At 45.9% G+C, this 17620-nt stretch overlaps 1 protein-coding gene and 1 pseudogene across 3 annotated transcripts in view; one reads left to right on the top strand and one right to left on the bottom strand.

The window, feature by feature from the left end:
- The window catches only part of IQSEC2 (IQ motif and Sec7 domain 2), an 84131-nt gene that overhangs the window by 24061 nt on the left and 42450 nt on the right, over window positions 1-17620 (bottom strand). Inside the window, exon 3 of one of the 3 annotated variants that reach the window (XM_012813640.1) lies at window positions 10041-10776. The exons of the other annotated variants lie outside the window; for them this stretch is intronic. Coding sequence (XP_012669094.1) covers window positions 10674-10776 — 103 coding nt within the window. The 3' untranslated portion in view covers window positions 10041-10673. Of the gene's footprint in view, window positions 1-10040; window positions 10777-17620 lie in introns of those variants that run through there. 3 annotated transcript variants of the gene reach the window in all.
- LOC111722597 lies at window positions 3647-5382 on the top strand (annotated as a pseudogene).

The following is a 17620-nucleotide window of genomic DNA, read 5'->3' as shown; positions in this document are numbered from 1 at the left end:
AGACAGACCAATTCCCTTATTCTGGCATTTGAAATCAAGATATAATAGCTAATGCTTATAATATTTAGCCTATTTAGGCACTATTCTTACTTACCATGTCACACTCAATAACATTTTTACTCTTCAAAACAACCCTATGAGATAGGGATTGTCATTTATCCTCATTTCACACATAAACTGCACCCCGGAGATGTCAAGTAACATATCTATGGTCACACAGCTACTAATGACAGAGCCAGTATTCAAATCCAGGCAGTCTGACTCCAGAGCCCATACATGCTCTTAAACATCAAGCCATACTGCAGGGTTGGCTGCCAGCCCCCTACTTCATCCACCCTTCCCTCCAGTTTGGCCCAGATCCTGTTTCTCCCAAATGCTCCTCAGCCTCCCACTTCCAAAACTGCTCATACAGTACCTTCCACTTGAAATGCAATCCCTACATCTCCACCATCTGCAATCTGAGAAATCCCCCCACATCCTACTTCCGTCAAGATTCAGGTCATATGCCACCACTAAGAAGCCCTCCTGAATCCCGCCTCCAGCCAGAAATTATTGCTGATCCTGTTCAGAGCTCCCACACACAGCACATGTCTGCCCTTCTTTTTATGGCGCAGGTTAGCTTTGGCAAAGCGTGACAGCTATTTGTGTTCATATCTCCCAGAATCCCAGCACAGGAAGAGAATTTGGTAATCTCCTAGCTAACACAGAGCACAGAGCCTGGAACAGAGTAGGTACTCAATAAAAGCTGCTGTTGGGAGGAAGTCAGTGAATGTGCTCGGTGGCTGCTCTAACAAATATTCTCTCCTGGCTCGGCGCCTATAGCTCGACCGGCTAAGGCGCCAGCCACGTACACCTAAAGGTGGCGGGTTCGAGTCCCCAGCCCGGACCCGCCAAACAACAATGACGGCTGCAACCAAAAAATAGCCGGGCGTTGTGGCGGGCGCCTGTGGTCCCAGCTACTTGGGAGGCGGAGGCAGGAGACTCGCTTGAGCCCAGGAGATGGAGGTTGCTGTGAGCTGTAATGCCACGGCACTCTGCCCAGGGGGACAGCTTGAGGCTCTGTCTCAAAAAAAAAAAAAAAACAAATATTCTCTCCTAAACTTTTACCACATCTTTCAATCTCCTTTTCCAACCCCTTTCCTATCTTGTTTCCAGAGAGAGCTTTCAAAAGCAACCATTTCACTCCTGCTAAAAATCTTTCACAGCTCCCCATACCTCGCTCAATCAACAAACAACACCGAAGCCCCTTATATGTGCCAGGCACAGTGCTGGGTGCTGGAAATACAATAGTGAGTAAGACTCACAAGAATAAACATGTCTCAGGGAGATGACATTCTAGTGGGAAAAGCAGACAAGAAAGAAAGGAAGAAAAGAAAGAAAAGAGGGAGGGAGGGAGAGAGGAAGGAAGGACAGACTGTCATTTCGGGCAAGGATATGTGCTAAGAAGGAAAATAAAGCAGAATGCTAAAAGATGCTATTTGAGATGTGGTGATCAGAAAGGCCTTTCTGGAAAAAGGACACTTAAGCAGAGCCCTGATGGACATGAAGGAGTGAGCTGTGTGGCTACCTGAGGTAGGAGCAGTCCAGATAGAGGGGACACCTAGTGCAAAGGCTCTGAGGTAGAGCTGTGTCTGGCATGTTTGAGGAACAGTGAAGAGGCCAGTGTAGCCAAAGTGAATGAGAGGAGAGACAGAAGATGAGATCAGAGAAGTAATAGGGGCTAAATCAAAAAGGGCACTGAGCCCACAATAAAGACTTTGGCTTTTTCTCTGATTGAAATGAGCAGAGGATGGACATGATCTAACTTGGGTTTTATGGGAATCATCATTAGGTAAACTCCAACTTCCTCACCATGGCTATGGATAGCTCAGTTGGATCAACTCCTGCCTCATATATTATCTACCCCATTACCCTGTCCACCCTTCAACATTGAGCTCTGGTATGCCCTTACATGCCTACCTGCCTCCTCCACATAGGTTGGCTTACAAGCCCCTCCTCTTGAGCCGCTGTAGGGCCCTGTAGTCATCTCTATCACTAGGGTAAGTGTATCCTTACAACTTATTGAGGCAGGCACGATTAGGCCCATTTTATAGATGAAGACACTGAGGCTCAGATAGCTCAAGGTCACACAGCTATTAAATGAGAAAACTAGAATGCAAACCCAGAGCCCTGGCTGTCTTTTCAGGACATCTTGTTGCTTCTCCCCACTCTTGCTCCATGCTGCCCCTAGCTCTGCACTCTGGCAATCCTCCCCTTGACAGCTTGCCTGCTTTTTTGGTTGCAAAGGAAATAGTGTGGTAGGGAGGTCAGGCTGTCAGCACAGCCTCCCACCAGAGAACCTGAAGAAAAAGGAAAGCGCTTGAGGGCACTGCTTCTGATATTATATGCATTGCTGAAGAAATGGCACCTGGAGATGTGGAATCCTTCAAGTCAGAGTGCCCAAAATATTTGAGGACATGCTGATCACATGAAAAATCCTCTTTTCTTCTTTTTCTTTCTCAAACACACACCCACACCCATGCACAGAACTTGTACAGCAAGAACCTGGGAAGGCCAAGGTTCAGGTCCTCACTTCTGTTTACCAGTTGTGAGCCTGGATATGTCACTCTCCCTCTCTGTACCTCAGTTTCTCATCTGTGCAAGGCTCAAGAAAAGTCAGTTCCCTCTTTGGATTCCTGGACTTCAGGAAGGGCCTAGGAGATCTCTCTCTCTCTGGACACCTCCTGGCCAGGAGCAAAGCACACACACACACACACACATACACACACGCATAAGTACAAAAACAGACACATCCCAAAACTGACAAATCTAGAAACAAAAATACACATCCATAAACACCTGATAACAGACACAATTACATGCAGACATGCACATATACAGACACAATCAACCACACACACACACACATACACGTACACCTGTGTGCACTGTCTGTTGGGGTATTCTGTGGGGGAAATTGGAGAGCATTCTCTGCAGAGGGGGAAATAAGCCATATTACACAAATAACCACAGTACAAAGTGGAAAGTTATCAGGGCTAGGGAACAGAGGAAATGCTGGGGGAGCATAGGAGAGAGATCCCTTCTGTTTCGGGGTGGCTGAGCAGAATAAAAATAAACTCGCACTTACTATGCATCTTCCCTGTGTCGGGCATTTTCTGCACATTATTTAATCTACATGGCAAACATAAGGGAAGAATTAGGATTTCTATTTTATAGATGAAGAAAAAGGCTCCAAGAGGGAAAGTGACTGCCAAAGTTCCCTGGGCTAGCAAGTGGCAAAACAGGGATTCAAATCCTGAAGCCTGTGCTAGTTCCTGTGCTGCCTTGAAGGCTTACTAGGGGAGAAAAACTAGGGATTGAGCTTTACCTAGTAAGAGCTAGTAGAAATAAGGAGTGAGGGAACCTTGTGAGCCACAGCACTACAGCACTACTGGGGAGAAGTGGTGCAGAATATTCCACAGGGATTTGGGGCTGGTCTGACCATGTTGAGGGCACTGACCCTCCACAAATACTGCTCCTAATGGGAGGTCATCTATCCCTCCTTCCCTTTAATGGCATTGCACAGAGCCAGGCAGCCTGCAGGGGATGGGATCAAGATGCAGTTGCCAAGGAAACGGATAGGGGCTGTTGCCATGGATACCATACGATGAGGGCAAGAGGAAGCCAGGGATGCCGAGGACTATCCCCATGACAACTTAGGCTAGAAGCAAGGGTGGGGGGACTGGAAGTCAGAGACAAGAAAATAAGATGAGGAGGCCAGTACACTTAGATGGGGCCAGAGCCTTTGAGTTCTGGAAAGAGCAAACCAGGCAAGGAGACTGGTCCCAGTATAAGGAAGAGGGAAGCAGAAAAGACTGCAGGCATCTCTACCTCTGAGAGTTTTCATGCAACCTATTTCAGCTGCCCAATCCCAGTGCCATAGGGATTTAAGCCTGAGCCAAGCTTGGCAAAGGAGCTGATGGGAGAAAGAGGCTATCAAAGGGCTTAAACTGACTTGGTATAAAGTGGACAAACACAGGCTTTGGGAGTGCTAAGTTTAAATCCAAGCTCTGTTTCATTGCAGCCCTAAAGATAAGTTGCCATTTCTCCCCCGATGCATCCAGAATGGTATCATTGGCTCTTGAAGCCACATAAATAAGATCTTGGAGGAAGATAGAAGAAAGAGATTAAAGATTCCAGGGTTAAAACTTGGATAAATTTCATAGTATATCATCCAAAAGAGGTGCATATGATGGAGGCAGAGAAAAACTCAGGGAGGACAGAAAGATGCCACCCAAGCACATAGCTAAGAACCAGGCTTGGTGCTGAAACAGGGCCAGGGTGACATGGGCCACCCATGGGGTTAGGTGAGAATGTGATTGAGAGGAAGAAGCCAGCCCTGGTGTGTGTTCCAAAGGACATTGATCAGGCTGAGGCTAAAGGCATGCACACCATGTGTCTAAGCAAAGGTGGCCAGCTCTACTCCTTCAGCTGCAATGATGAGGGTGCCCTAGGAATGGACACATCAGTGGAGGGCTCAGAGATGGTCTCTGGGAAAGTGGAACTACAAGAGAAAGTGGTACAGCAGGAGATAGTTGTATAATAGGCCTCACTGAGAACTGTCATGTTTTCCTCTGGGGCTCCTTCTGGGACAGTAATGATGTAAATGGGCTGTTGCACCTGGACACACCCATGGTGAAGGTAGCCTCAGGAAATGACCACTTGGTGATGCTGACAGCTTATGGTGACCTCTACAACGTGGGCTATAGGGAGCAGGGCCAGCTGGGCCAAGTTATTTGCCATTTGTGGTGGCCAGCAGGGCCTTGAATAACTCCTGGTCCCAAAGTGTGTGATGCTGAAATCCAGGGGAAGCAAGGATATGTGAGATTCTAGGGTGTCTTCTTTGGTGCCTGTTTTACCTTTGCCATCTCCCATGAGGGCCACATACCTACCATCAGCTTGTAATTCCAGGCACAGAATCTTGCTTCACATTCCAGAACCTATCATTCTTCAAAAATTACACCAAGTCTTGGGTGGGCTTCTCTGGTGGCCTGCACCATGCAGTCTACATGGATTCAGAAGGAAAAGCATATAGCCTGGGTTGGGCTGAGTGACTGGGTCTTGGGGAGGGTGCTAAGGAGAAAATCATACCCACCCTCATATCCAGGCTACCCGTTGTCTCCTCAGTGATTTTTGAGGCCTCTGTGGGGTATGCTATGACCAAGGACGGTTGTCTTTTTGCCTGGGGCATGGGCGCCAACTACCAGCTGGGCATGGGACAGAATGAGGATGCCTGGAGTCCAGTGGAGATGACATGCAAACAGCTGGAGAACAGTGGTCTTATCTGTGTCCAGTGGGGGCCAGCACACAGTCATATTAGTTAAGGACAAGGACCAGAGCTGAAGAAGCCTCAGAAAGGCCTGCCCCTCCCACCAAACAATCCTCCCTCACAGAGTATAAGGAAGGTTCTGGCAGGCCTCTCTCCAGCCCTGAACACTATGTCATCTCCTGCCTTTCTTCTATTAGCAAAACAGAATCCTTCTCATCCTTTTCTTCTTCCTTTTTGAAGTTATCCTGGAATCTGCAGGATAAAGGGTGGGATGGGTAGGTTCAGAAGGAATATTGCTCACCAAAGAGCTATGTGGTTTGATATTTGCTCCCATTTCACTACTTTTCATGGTCCTGGCTGGTCCTGGTTTTGTCTACCAGGAAACCAGAACTTCCTTGTGCTTGCTTGGGGTTTTTGTACCCAGACTCTAGAAGTTGAGGCTCCATCAAGCTCCACTGTAGTCATATGCCCCTTTCCTGTCCTCAACAACCCACTGGCAGACAAATTGTGTAGTCATCAGACACAGCTGTTATGGGCCCATGCTTGAAGGAGGCTATACAACCAGGGCAACACAAGCCAGATAGTTGGCTCTGATCAGGTGTCCATGGGGCAAAGAAGAATGATTCTCCACTTGATCAAGAAGAAAGCCAACTAGCATTTTTTCCAGAAGCATGAAGCATATGCTTGCCCCTCAGGCATTGCTTGTGTATCTTGCCCATCTGTTTGGCTTTATCTGAAGCTAAGGGCCTGATCTCTCAAAAAGAAGCCACATGTGCAGGGCAGGGGAGAGAGGATGGAGAGTTTTATAAATAAACTTTATAGCAATGTTGAGAGAGAAGGGAGGGGGAGAGGATTGGAGGAGAGGAGCCTGGTCCCAAGAAAGGAGCAGCAACTTATACAGTGGCTGAGAAAATAGAAAATTGTTTAGATGATTTTTAGTTGTAAAATATTTTGTAGAGGAGAGTGAAATCTTTTAAAACTTTGAATTAATTTAGAGGTTTTTTTTTATTTTTTGAGATAGAGTCTTACTTTGTTGCTCTCAGTAGAGTGCCATGGCATCATAACTCCCAGCAACCTCAAACTCTTGGATTCAAGCAATCCTCTTGTCTCAGTCTCCCAAGTACCTAGGACTACAGGCACTTGCCACAATGCCCAGTTATTTTTAGAGACTGAGTCTTGCTCTTGCTCAGGTTAGTCTCAAACTCCTGAACTCAGGCAATCAACCCACCTCAGCCTTCTGGAGTGCTAGGATTACAGGCATGAGCTACTGCACTGGTCTTAATTTAGAGTTTTTTTTTTTTTCAGTTTTGGCTGGGGCCGGGCTTGAACCCACTACCCCCAGTATATGGGGCTGGCGCTCTACTCCTTGAGCCACAAGTGCCACCCCTTAATTTAGAGTTTTATATAAAAAAAATAAAAAAGGATAATAGTTGTTATCTATTGAGTATCTACTTTTTGTTAGGCCTAGCAACTCTGAAAGTTCTGGGTTGTTCTCCCTTAAGGAGACAACACAGATGATGAAACTGAGGTACACAGAAATGAAGTAACTTGCTGAAAGTCTCAAAGCTCAGCAGTGGTGGAGCCAGGATTCAAACAAATATGTATCTGAACACAAAATTTATGCTCCTGTTGTCTCTCACCCCAACCTGGGGCACTGAGCAGCTCCTCTGAGGTAGAGTCCTTACATTCTTCATCTCGCTGTGCCTTGCCACAGTGGCCAGATGCAGGGTACATATTTGTGAAGTGGGTGAGCAAGGAAGCAACTCAGGAGGAAGCAAGAAAGACTTGGTTAGATGGAAGATCTGGCTTCAAGAGCAATGACGTGTGGATTTGACCAGCCAAGGGTAGAAGAATATCCACTGGGTTGGGATGGACTTTATAAAGTAAACTTTGTGCACTATCCAATCCCACAGATCCAAAATGAGGTCTAGGCAGTGTAAGTGACTTGCTCAGAGTCATGTAGGACAAGAGTCCCCAACCTTCCAGGCCAGTGTTCCACTGTGAATCTGGCCAGATATCTTCCCCCACAACTTCCTACCCTGCCCTGTAACCTCCTAAACACTGTGGGCAACTGCAGGCCACTTGCAATTCTTATGCCTCCATGCCTATGTTCATACTCTGCTTTTGTTTCTTCTGCCCAGAATGTCCTCTCCCTCCCCTTTACCCCTGGACTTGATTGGTCTGGGTGAGTTCATCTTCGTCTTGCAGGTAGGTCTTCATGGAAAGTCAGTTTTGACTCACTCCTGTCCCTCACAGAACTTGATAGGTTCGGTTACTCCCTCCTCCATGTCTTGTGCACACCCATATCATAGTCAGTCCTTATCATTGGCTAACTTGTGATTCTCTCTTGAAGTGTCCATCTCTCCCCCACCCCGTTTCTCAAAGGCAATGGTCTGGTCTGACTCACCTTTGTGGATCCACAGGGCCTAGCACATGGCTGCTGCTCAACAGCCAACTTTGTCCCATAAGACCACAGGTAGAAGTCATGTGTGTCTATGTGTGTGAACATCCTACCCGACAACTGTCACCCTAAAAGCCACAGCCCCATAGGCTTAAGTCACCCACACCTAGACTTGTGATTACTTCTACCAAACACATGCGTAGCCCCAGCCTGGCACAGAAAGTCACCATTTCACATAATCAGTCTCACACACAGAGTTCCTAACACCCAGTCTCACATAATCACATTCCCTCAGAATAGTAGTACACATAGCCTCTCACTACTATGAGACCCGAACAGCCTCATGCAAAGATCTGCTACACATGAAGACCATACATGCACACATACTGCTCTCACAACTGATAAAGCCCACCCTCCTCCCACAGCACAAGCTCGCTACCCAATTCATTCAATTCAGTTGCCTACATAGGAGTCTACATCCCCAAAGTTCCCAGGATGGCTATCTGACCTTGACTTGCCCTCTCCCTCCATGTAGTCAAATCTCCACCGCACCCTCACACTTCCTTCTATCTCTACTCGAAGGAAGGGTAGAACAGCCTCCTCCTCCCCAGTCACAGGTCTCCTGGACTCACATACTATGTACCCTGGAAAGTCACCTAAACAGAAAATTCCATCCACCACTCCCCAAGATGTCCTGGAGCTTCTGTCCATGTGATCCCTGATTCCTGTAATGCCCCCTCACCTCTCCAAACCCTTCCTAGTCTTAAAGGCCCAACTTTTGCCCTCTTCCTCCAATAAGCCCTCATGGACACCACCCCTTCTTTCCTACCTTGACATCTCCTTCCTCTTTGGGCCAGCAACACATATTGCTCATTACTGAAGCCATTTCTGCTCAATCATTTTTGTCCTTTACACCCTGCCTAATTTCCCAAAGGATCTGTCATCTCCCTGGGAGATAAAGAACTCATGGAGGACAGGACCTGCTGTCGCACTTTTGATACCTCACAGTACTTAGCTTGAGGCTTTGCACTCAATAGGTTCTAAAGCAATGCTTTTTTGAGTAAAATAGGGAAGAGTGAATAAATGAGAGAGGAAACTGGGAGGCAGGAAGGGAGGGGAGAAATAAATGAGACTTTGAATGAGTGAATGAGTAGATGAACTGAGTGACTGGGAGAAACAATGAGTGAGTGAGGGAGATGAGGTTCTGGAACAAACTACAGGTGCAATGCGATGGGGATGCTGAAGGGAGGGAGGAAAGAAAGGAGAGGAGGGACTCTCACCTGGGCCTTAATCAAAACAAGAGCCACCAATCACAGCACACTTGCCCAACTGTGCACCAGCCCCTATGCTGGACTTCTTGTGTTCTTTCTTGCTAATCTTCATGATAACACAGAGAGGTAGATACATTCTCACTGTACTCAGGACGAAAATAAAGCTCAAGGAGAAGAAAAGACTTGCTCAAGGTTACACAGACGGTAAATGGCAGGACCAGAAGATGAACTCAGGTTTGTCTAATACTCAGAGTGGGAAAGTCAGTGTATAAGCCCACGTTGGGGTCTCCTGGCTGTGCTCCTAACATAGACACATCATGGAGGATGTGGGTCCTACAAACCCATAAAGGACACCTCCCACCCTTCTGCCAGCAGCCTATAGGGAATCTTAGCACCAACTTCTGGCCAGGTGCAGGGTATATTTAGGGTCATTGCGTCTGGGGGAAATAGCTTTTTCTCAGATTCAGAGATCCCTAGAGTTGTAGAATCAGGATATTAACAGCATAGGATCAAGGAATGTTAACATCACAGAATATTAAAATCACATCATTGGAATTTGTTTAAATGATGGAATCATGAAATTTTGAAATCACAAGATTGGAGAATCTAAAAATCACAGAATTATAAGAATAAAAATCATAGAATTGAGTGGAATGTTACTGAATAATTGTATCTTAAATTCACATAATTATTTTCTTAAAACTGTAGCATCTCAGATTCACAGAGTGTCAGAGCTGGAAGAACCCTTGGAGATCCTCTGGTCAAACCTCCCACCTCATTTTTATAAATGGGGAAATTATGTGTCAGAGAGGTCAAGCAACATGTTCAGGATCAGCCAGTCATGCTGCCTTAAGCTAATGGGCTGAAGTAGGCAATAGGCTTGCACATGTTAGGAGCCATTCATGCACTTACTGAGTGCTTCTTGGGTGCTGACAATACCATGAATCAAACCCTACTTTTTCTCCCAGCCCATGTTCCCAGTTCTAGATAGGAAAGAAGACAAGGCCCTGGTGGGGATGGGGAGAGGGAAGTGAAGGGTGGGTGGAATATACATCAGACAGAGAGAAGAGATCAGCTTTTATTGATGGAAATTCCTTTGTACATAGCAACACGTACTCTGAGTGGCCTTTTCCTCCTGATCGCATTTACATAGCACTATGGGAGTGGCAGGGGGCATGGGATAAGGCCTTCAAGCAGTGGAGATGGCAGCAATGGTCATAGCAAGGGAAAGATCGACAGGGAACTCAGCAGGCTGGGTTCTGCCCCTGTCTGGTCCTCTAAGCCCTAGGCACCCTGCATCTCTGTTGTGCTCACAGAGGACAGAGGTAGGTCCTTAGGATGTCAATTGGAGACCTTTCCAGGAATGGCAGACTCCAGGGTTCCTGGGAAGTGGGAGTGTGGGTGCATGAGGGTCCAGGCTCCAAGCTTCAAGCTTCAAGCTCCAAGCTCTGCTTCTCCCACATTTTAGTCAGACCTAGGGCTCCAGCTCTTTCTAAGTCAGGTGATGGAGTCCAGAGGAAATAGCTGTGGCAGTGGGAATTCCAAGGAGGTGAGGGAGAATGGGGCACAATGCTTGCTCATCTGGTTCCTGAAGCAGGGGACAGGGTCCTATGGGGGATTTGCGGGGGCTGGGGGGGAGAGGAGCTGGTTAAGGCTTTTGCTTCTGCATAGAAAATGGCCCTTGTCCTCTCAGTTACCGAGAGGAGGGACTGCTGCACTCGGAGGCTGGACAGCAGAACTGGTGAGCGTCTTCTTCTTCCTCTTCCTCAGTCTCCTCCTCCTCCTCCTCCTTTTCCCTGGGGCCAGGAAGGGCAGGGTAGAGGCCACAGACGGGCGGGTGACAGAGAGAGGCAGAGGCATTAGTTTGCAGAGCAGGGGAGATACAGGAAGGGCAGAAGAAACCAGAAGGTGGGGCTAGAATGAGGGTGGGAATAGGGAGGCCAGTGTGACAGATCATCCAGGGAGGGCAACACTCAACTTGGTCTCCAAAGAGTCTGTTGCTTGTCCCCTTTTGGGACAGCCCTCCCCCATACCCAGCCTGGGCTCAGTCTTAAGGTCACCCTCCCAGAGTATATAAACTCCTTTTCCAACCCTGACAAGTGCTCAACCTTCATTTTACCATAAATAATAGCAACCTCCTTTATGCTGGCACTTTGCATACATTATCTCACTTAACCCTATAACAACTCTGCAAAGTAGCATTTTAGAGATGAGGGAATTAAAGCTCAGAGAAGTTAAATAACCCACTCAAGTTCACATAGCTGGGCAAGTGGTAAAGTCAGGATTTGGACCCAGAGTTCTTGGACCTCCAAGTCCCAGGACTCAGCTCATCAGGTCCTTTGGGTCAGCTTGGCACTACCTCTAGAAAGCCACCCTGCCCTTGAAGGACAAAGATTTGTATTTCCTGAAAGCTCAGGGTCAGGAAAATAGGAAGATGCTTAGAAATGGAGTAGGGAAAGCCCACATTCAAATCCCAACTCTACAAGTGCTTGCAGGCTATGTTCCCTCTGGCTTTTGGAGCCTCATTTTCCTCATCTGTTAAAAATGGGGATTATGATGCCAACATCCCAGGACTGTTGCAAGGACTAGAATGCACATCATATGCCTGGCAAACAATAACACCGGAAACATGGTGGTGATTATTATTAACTGTTCATGAACTGAATCTAATTCCCAAGGTGGCCAACTGCCCACACAGAAGCAGCCTCAGCTGGGAGGAAGAGTCACTGTAGTAAGAAGACCTGTCTCTAGGGTACTGCTGAGCAGTACCAGAACCTGGAATTCATGTGGCAGGCACTGGAGCTAGGCTACACAGGGTGGATGGACAGACAGTAGGGCTGGGAGGGAAACAGGTACGTTAGGAATAAAAAGGCTGATCTTCTGGGGATAGCCAAGGAAACATCACCCCCATTCCCAGACCCATTGACTTGGCAGAAGAGTAATTATGGACTCCAGGAAACTGAAGTATTGGGAAGAGATGGGAAGGGAAGCAGATAGGCAAGGGAAGGGAGGGCACTGCTATCATTCAACAGACAAGCACACTCATGCACACGCATGCATGTGCACACATGTGCACATACCTTTCTCAGACTCAGCTCCCTCTCACATATTGTTCCACAGGCTGAGTCAGCAAAATCACACACACCAGGGCTCAAGTCCTGGGCAAGTAGCCCTTCTTTTCTGAGTCTCCCATTCCTTATCCATAAAAAGAGAAGAAAAATCCATACCTCTCAAGGCTGTCATGAGGAAATAAATGATAATCTAGTCCTACTGCTCATTCTCCTCTTACCCAGGACAAGCCATGCTCTTCTCTCCCTGACATTGCAGTCACCTCCTGATTTCTTCCTCCTCCCCTCTTGGACCACATTAGCCTTCCTAAAGCCCACTTTCAAGCTTGAATCTCTGCTCAGACACTCCTCAGACACCTCGCCATTGCTTTCTGGATAAAATCCAGGCTCCTTGAGTTGGAATTCAAGGATCCTTTATCGTAATGTCTCACTTAGCCCCTGTAGAAAAGGCACTAGCTGTGGAGTCAGACAGACTTGGATTTCAATTCCAGCCCCATCACCTACTAGCTTCTTCACCATTCTGGGACTCATATTCCTTATCTGCAAATTGAGGAAATACATATTCTTCAGGGTGTGGTGGGATTAAATGAATTCAAGTATTATGTAAAGCACCTGCCACAGGATAGGTCTGGGGCTTAATACACTGTAACTATTACTATGACTGCCATTACCAGTGGCATCAATATTACCCTTCTCACTCACTTCTAGCCTTCATCAAACTAGCATGTTTGTTATTCCATTAGCACACCTAGCCTTTTCACAATGTGTGTCTCCTGATTCTGTTTATTGCATTTAGGATATTCTTCCTTCTGCACAGATCTCTCCCTACTGAAATCCTGTCTGAATTTCACGACTCAGCTCAACTGCTGCTTCCTGCAGGAAGTCCTCCCTGACTCCTAGCCAGAAGAATTCTTTGCTTCTCCCCAGGTCCAGCATCCCTGCCCTTGGTCAAGGCTCTCCATTTGTTGCTTTGAACTTTACTAAAGCATTTCTTTCACCAATCCCCTCAATGCTCTCATATCTTCTCCCACCACTGCTTTCTTTCTCTGTAATGGAGAAACCCAAATAAATATCATTTAAAGCCAGTCTCTCCACCTAGGCTCTGGAGCCAATCCTTGCTACCTCCTCCACAACAATTACCCCCTCTCGCTCTTATATTTTCAACCTCTCCCCCTCTGTTTCTTCTTTCCTATTAACATTCATAGAAGCTCAAGTGTCTCCTATCTGGGAATAAAAACCCTCTATCTTCCCCTACCTCCCCCTTTGTCCCTGTCTCCTCTTCACAGCTAAGCTTCTTGAGAAAATTGTCTACACTGGCTGTCTCTGCTTTGCTTCAGTACCTCCCACAAGCTTTTTGACCTACTGCAATCTGCCTGATGCACCCACCACTCCACAGAAGCTGTTCAGAGGAAGGTTGCCCAGGCCCTCTTGGTGGGTAAAGCCAATAGACTCTCTTCCACCCTCAGCTTATTCCCTTCAGCTCCAACACATGACACTCAACAAAGCCTTACTCTGAGTGGCCCTTTCCTTCCTCTGCATCCTCGGCTTGTTTTCCTCCCACTACTCTGACTATCCCCCATTTCTTCCTCTGTCCATTCCTTACATGGTAATTTCCCCTTCCCAGTTCTGCTCTGGTCCTCTTCTCTTTCACTTCATACTCTCTCTTTCAGTGATCTCATTCCACTTCATAACTTCAGGTGTGGCTCTCTCCAGCATGGATCTCTCTCTTGGGTCTCAGACTCATCAAGCCACATACTTGCTGGATAGCTCCACCAGGATGGCTCCCTGAACCTTCAGAGATCTCTGGCTCAGTATCTCACCACTGGAAACCTATCCTCCTGCATCTCCCACCTTAGTGAAAGGTATTGCCACTTGCCCAGTCACCTGAGCCAAAATGCACCTGGGATTCTTCCTGCTCCCTTAGCAAGTCAGTTACCAAATACTGTTTATTCTACCTCCAAAATAGCTCTAAAAGACTATGCGTGATCTGGTCCCTACTACCTCATCTATTGCTCTCACCTCTTGGCATTCTTTCTCCAATCACACTGGTCTCCCTGCTGCTCCTCAAACATACCAGACACTCTCTTGTCTCAGGGCCTTTGCACCTGAAGCTCCTGCTATCTGGAACATTGTCCCCTAGATAGGTATATGGCTCATTCTCTTACTTCTGTCAATTCTCTGCTCAAACACTACCTCATTTGCGAGCACTTCCCTCTCAAAAAGCACCCAAATATTATCATTCACCCCAGTTTTATTTTTCTTATAGCACTTACTAATATCAGACACATTCTATATATTTGGTTGTTTATTATCTGTCTCACCCACTGTAAGAACCATCAGGACAAGCATCTATTTTGTTCAGTGCCATTCCCCTAGTGCCTGACATAGTGCCTGGCACTCAATAAGTATTTGTTGAATGATTGAATCCATGGCTGGGCCTGAATACTCCAACTTACTGGGAACTCCAACCTCCATAATGGTCATCTCCACTTCTTCCTCTATTCCCCATCATCTCTTCAGTTTAGGACTCCAGTCCTCTCATCATCTCCATTATCTCTTAAGTCCATTTCTTCTGGTCTGTCTCTACTGAACTACCTTAGCTTCTCTCTCCTTTGGATTACTGCAACAATCTCCCCCCTAGTTTCCCTTCCTTCTCCTAAAACACTAATTCAATCATGTTACTTTTCCTACTCAAGAACAGCTCATAGCTTTCTAGCTATCTACCAAAAGAAAAGTAAAAAGCCTGAACACTCCAGATGGCTGTTTGAGGCCTGTCTAACTTCTGCAATGTCTAGTTTCACCTTATCTCTAGGGCTTTGTGCATGATCTTAGTGTATCTTTCCCCATCTCTGGCTCTCAAAATCCTTATAGACCTTGAATGACTAGCTAAAACACTATTTTATTCAGGAAACTTGACCTGACTCACAAGCCACAATTAATTCCTTTCCAAAATCCACAGGGAAATAAGTGTCTCCAGTATTGCTGAGGATCTCTTGAGAACCAGGTGTAGGATGCAAGTTAGTAATTATGTCTGAGACCAAGGACTTTGGATGTTGGGTTAGTATTGATAGAGGTTCTCTTTTCCTGTTGCACTATTACCCTGGCCTGAACTCATGTCCCTCTGGCCTTCTGCAATGTTGACTCATCCTTGCCTCCTTCCTTTTGCTCACCTTCTACACCCAAAACAGTTTATATCATTTAACACTTCTATTGAGTCTATCTTGTTAATAACTCTCAAAGGATTTGAATTCCATAATTTGAAATTAAATGCTTCTATATGAATGGTGCTCACTGGAGTCATGCAACACAGTAGCTCTGCTCGAATTTCTTCTATGCCAATACCCCAGTTTAGGCCTGCCAGCTGGTCTCCAGGCATACAACCCATTTTTCATACTGACTACTAATGTGATGTTTTAAAAACACAAATTTTACCAAATTACTATTATATTTAGAATCCACTCACATGATACTTTGTCACTGACAATATTGGTTCTCAACCTTTTGGGGGGGCACAAATTTGTTTATGTGTTTAATGAAAGCCATGGACCATCTCTTCCACAGGAAAATGCACATAGGTAGAAACATGCAACACTCTGCATTCAATTTCAGGACATTTGTGAGCCTCATGAAGCCAGCCCAGAACCTGACCCATTTATCCCAGGTTAAGAACCTCTGGCCCTACCCAATAACATCCAGATTCCCTTGTATATGCTATTCCTTCTACCTGGGATGCTCTTCCACATTTCATTCTTCTGTCTCTGGATAACTCTTACTTATCCTTTAAGACTCAGGTCTTAGGCTGAGTTGACCCGCACCAACTCTAGACAGGGCCAGATCCCTTCCTCTGAGCTTCTATAGGTCCCTAGTGTTCTCCTCTGTCAAATTTCTTCTCAGTCTCCTCAACTGACTGGGAATTCATGGAGGGTAAGAACCATTACCCAGCATAGATCCTGGTCATGGCAGTACTCCATTAATGTCTATGAAATGAATACAGTAACAGCTACTCTTCATTGAGTAACCATTATGTACCAGGCACTCAGCAGGGAAATTCTGAATGCATTCATCTGAATGATCTCATCTACTCCTCAGTAAATAAACCTCATCATGTTGATGGTATTGTGTTCATCTTAACAACTAGGGTCAGAGATGTGAAGTGAGTTGCATAAGGTCACCTAGCTAGTGAGTGACACAGTTGGAATTGAAGATGCTATGGCAAGTAGTGGTCCACCATGCCTTACCACCCTGGGCTATGAGATGAGGAGATGACATAAACAGAAGAAGACCAAGAACCAGGGCCAGAACTCCCTACTTGGAATCTGTTTCCCAAGACCACCTACTCTCATTTTTCCTATAGTATCACCTTCATGACAAGACCAGGCACCTGGTTTTCCACTCCATATACTATTCTCAGCCTCCTCATCCCACAGCCCTACTATGGTCATGCTTGTCCTTTAATCCAGAACCATCTTCAGCTATGTATAGCTTTTAGGTACAATCCAATCCAATTCAATGCTACACACTTCACACTTGGCTAGGAGAAAAACAAGACATTGGCAGTCTCTACTCTTCTAGAGCTGACAATCACCCAGGAGTGACTCTAATCCTAAGGACAACCCTGAGATGTAACCAGGCATTAGCCACATTTATACAGATGAAGAAACAGAGGCTCAGAGGCTAAATGACTTGCTCAAAGTCACAGAGTTGGTAAGTGGCAGAACTTGGATTTGAATAAAAATACTGACTCAGCTAGTTTTCCCCTATAAGATCATCCTACTTGGAAGAGCCCAAAAGTTACAGGATCATTTCTGGTGGAGGATGAGGTTAAAGGACAGCTACTACTGTTTCAAGACTCAGTACACGTGTCCCCTCTTGTAGGAAACCTTCCCTGGCTCCAAGATGGACTTAAGTGCCCCTTTAAGTGTCTGGCAGCCTTCTGAGCCTACTTCTGTCTTATCCTAAATCACATTATGTTGTCATTGACTAAGTCTCTCTTCCTTCTAGAGAGGACTGGATACAGTTCATTCCAATATTCCACCAAGGGTCACCACAAGGTCTAACCTAAAGTAGGAAAAATAAAATACTTGCTGAATAAATGAGGTGGTAGTTGAGCCAGTTATTAAAAGCAAATGCAAGATCTAAATAGCAAGATCTGAATTGAGGGAAAAGGTATGGAGGAGGGAAGTGAGTGACTAAAAGCAAGGAAATAGGACTATGGAAAAAGTTCAGTTCTGAAATTTTGACAAGGGACGCATAACATGTTTTCTTTGTTGCTATGGGAGTTTTCTTTTCCTTGCAAAAATGGGATCATACAATCAGCCTTGTTCTGAAACTTGCTTTTTCCATGTAACATTAAGTCTTGTAGATCTTCCCATGCCAATATATAGAGATCTATCTTTTTCTTTTGATCTTCTACAGAATAACCCATAGCATGGCTATATCATGGACTAAAAGCTATTTTCCACTGGTGGACACTTAGATTGTTTTAATTTTTTGCTGTCACAAGAAATGCTGTACTGAAATCTTTGCATATGTCTGGAAATATTGTTGAAGGATGGATTTCTTTTTTTTTTTT

This window comes from Otolemur garnettii, unplaced genomic scaffold, assembly GCF_000181295.1.
Source record: "Otolemur garnettii isolate 467f Iridium unplaced genomic scaffold, OtoGar3 scaffold00286, whole genome shotgun sequence".
Lineage (NCBI taxonomy): Eukaryota > Metazoa > Chordata > Mammalia > Primates > Galagidae > Otolemur > Otolemur garnettii.
This window is presented reverse-complemented; position numbering and strand designations above follow the sequence as displayed.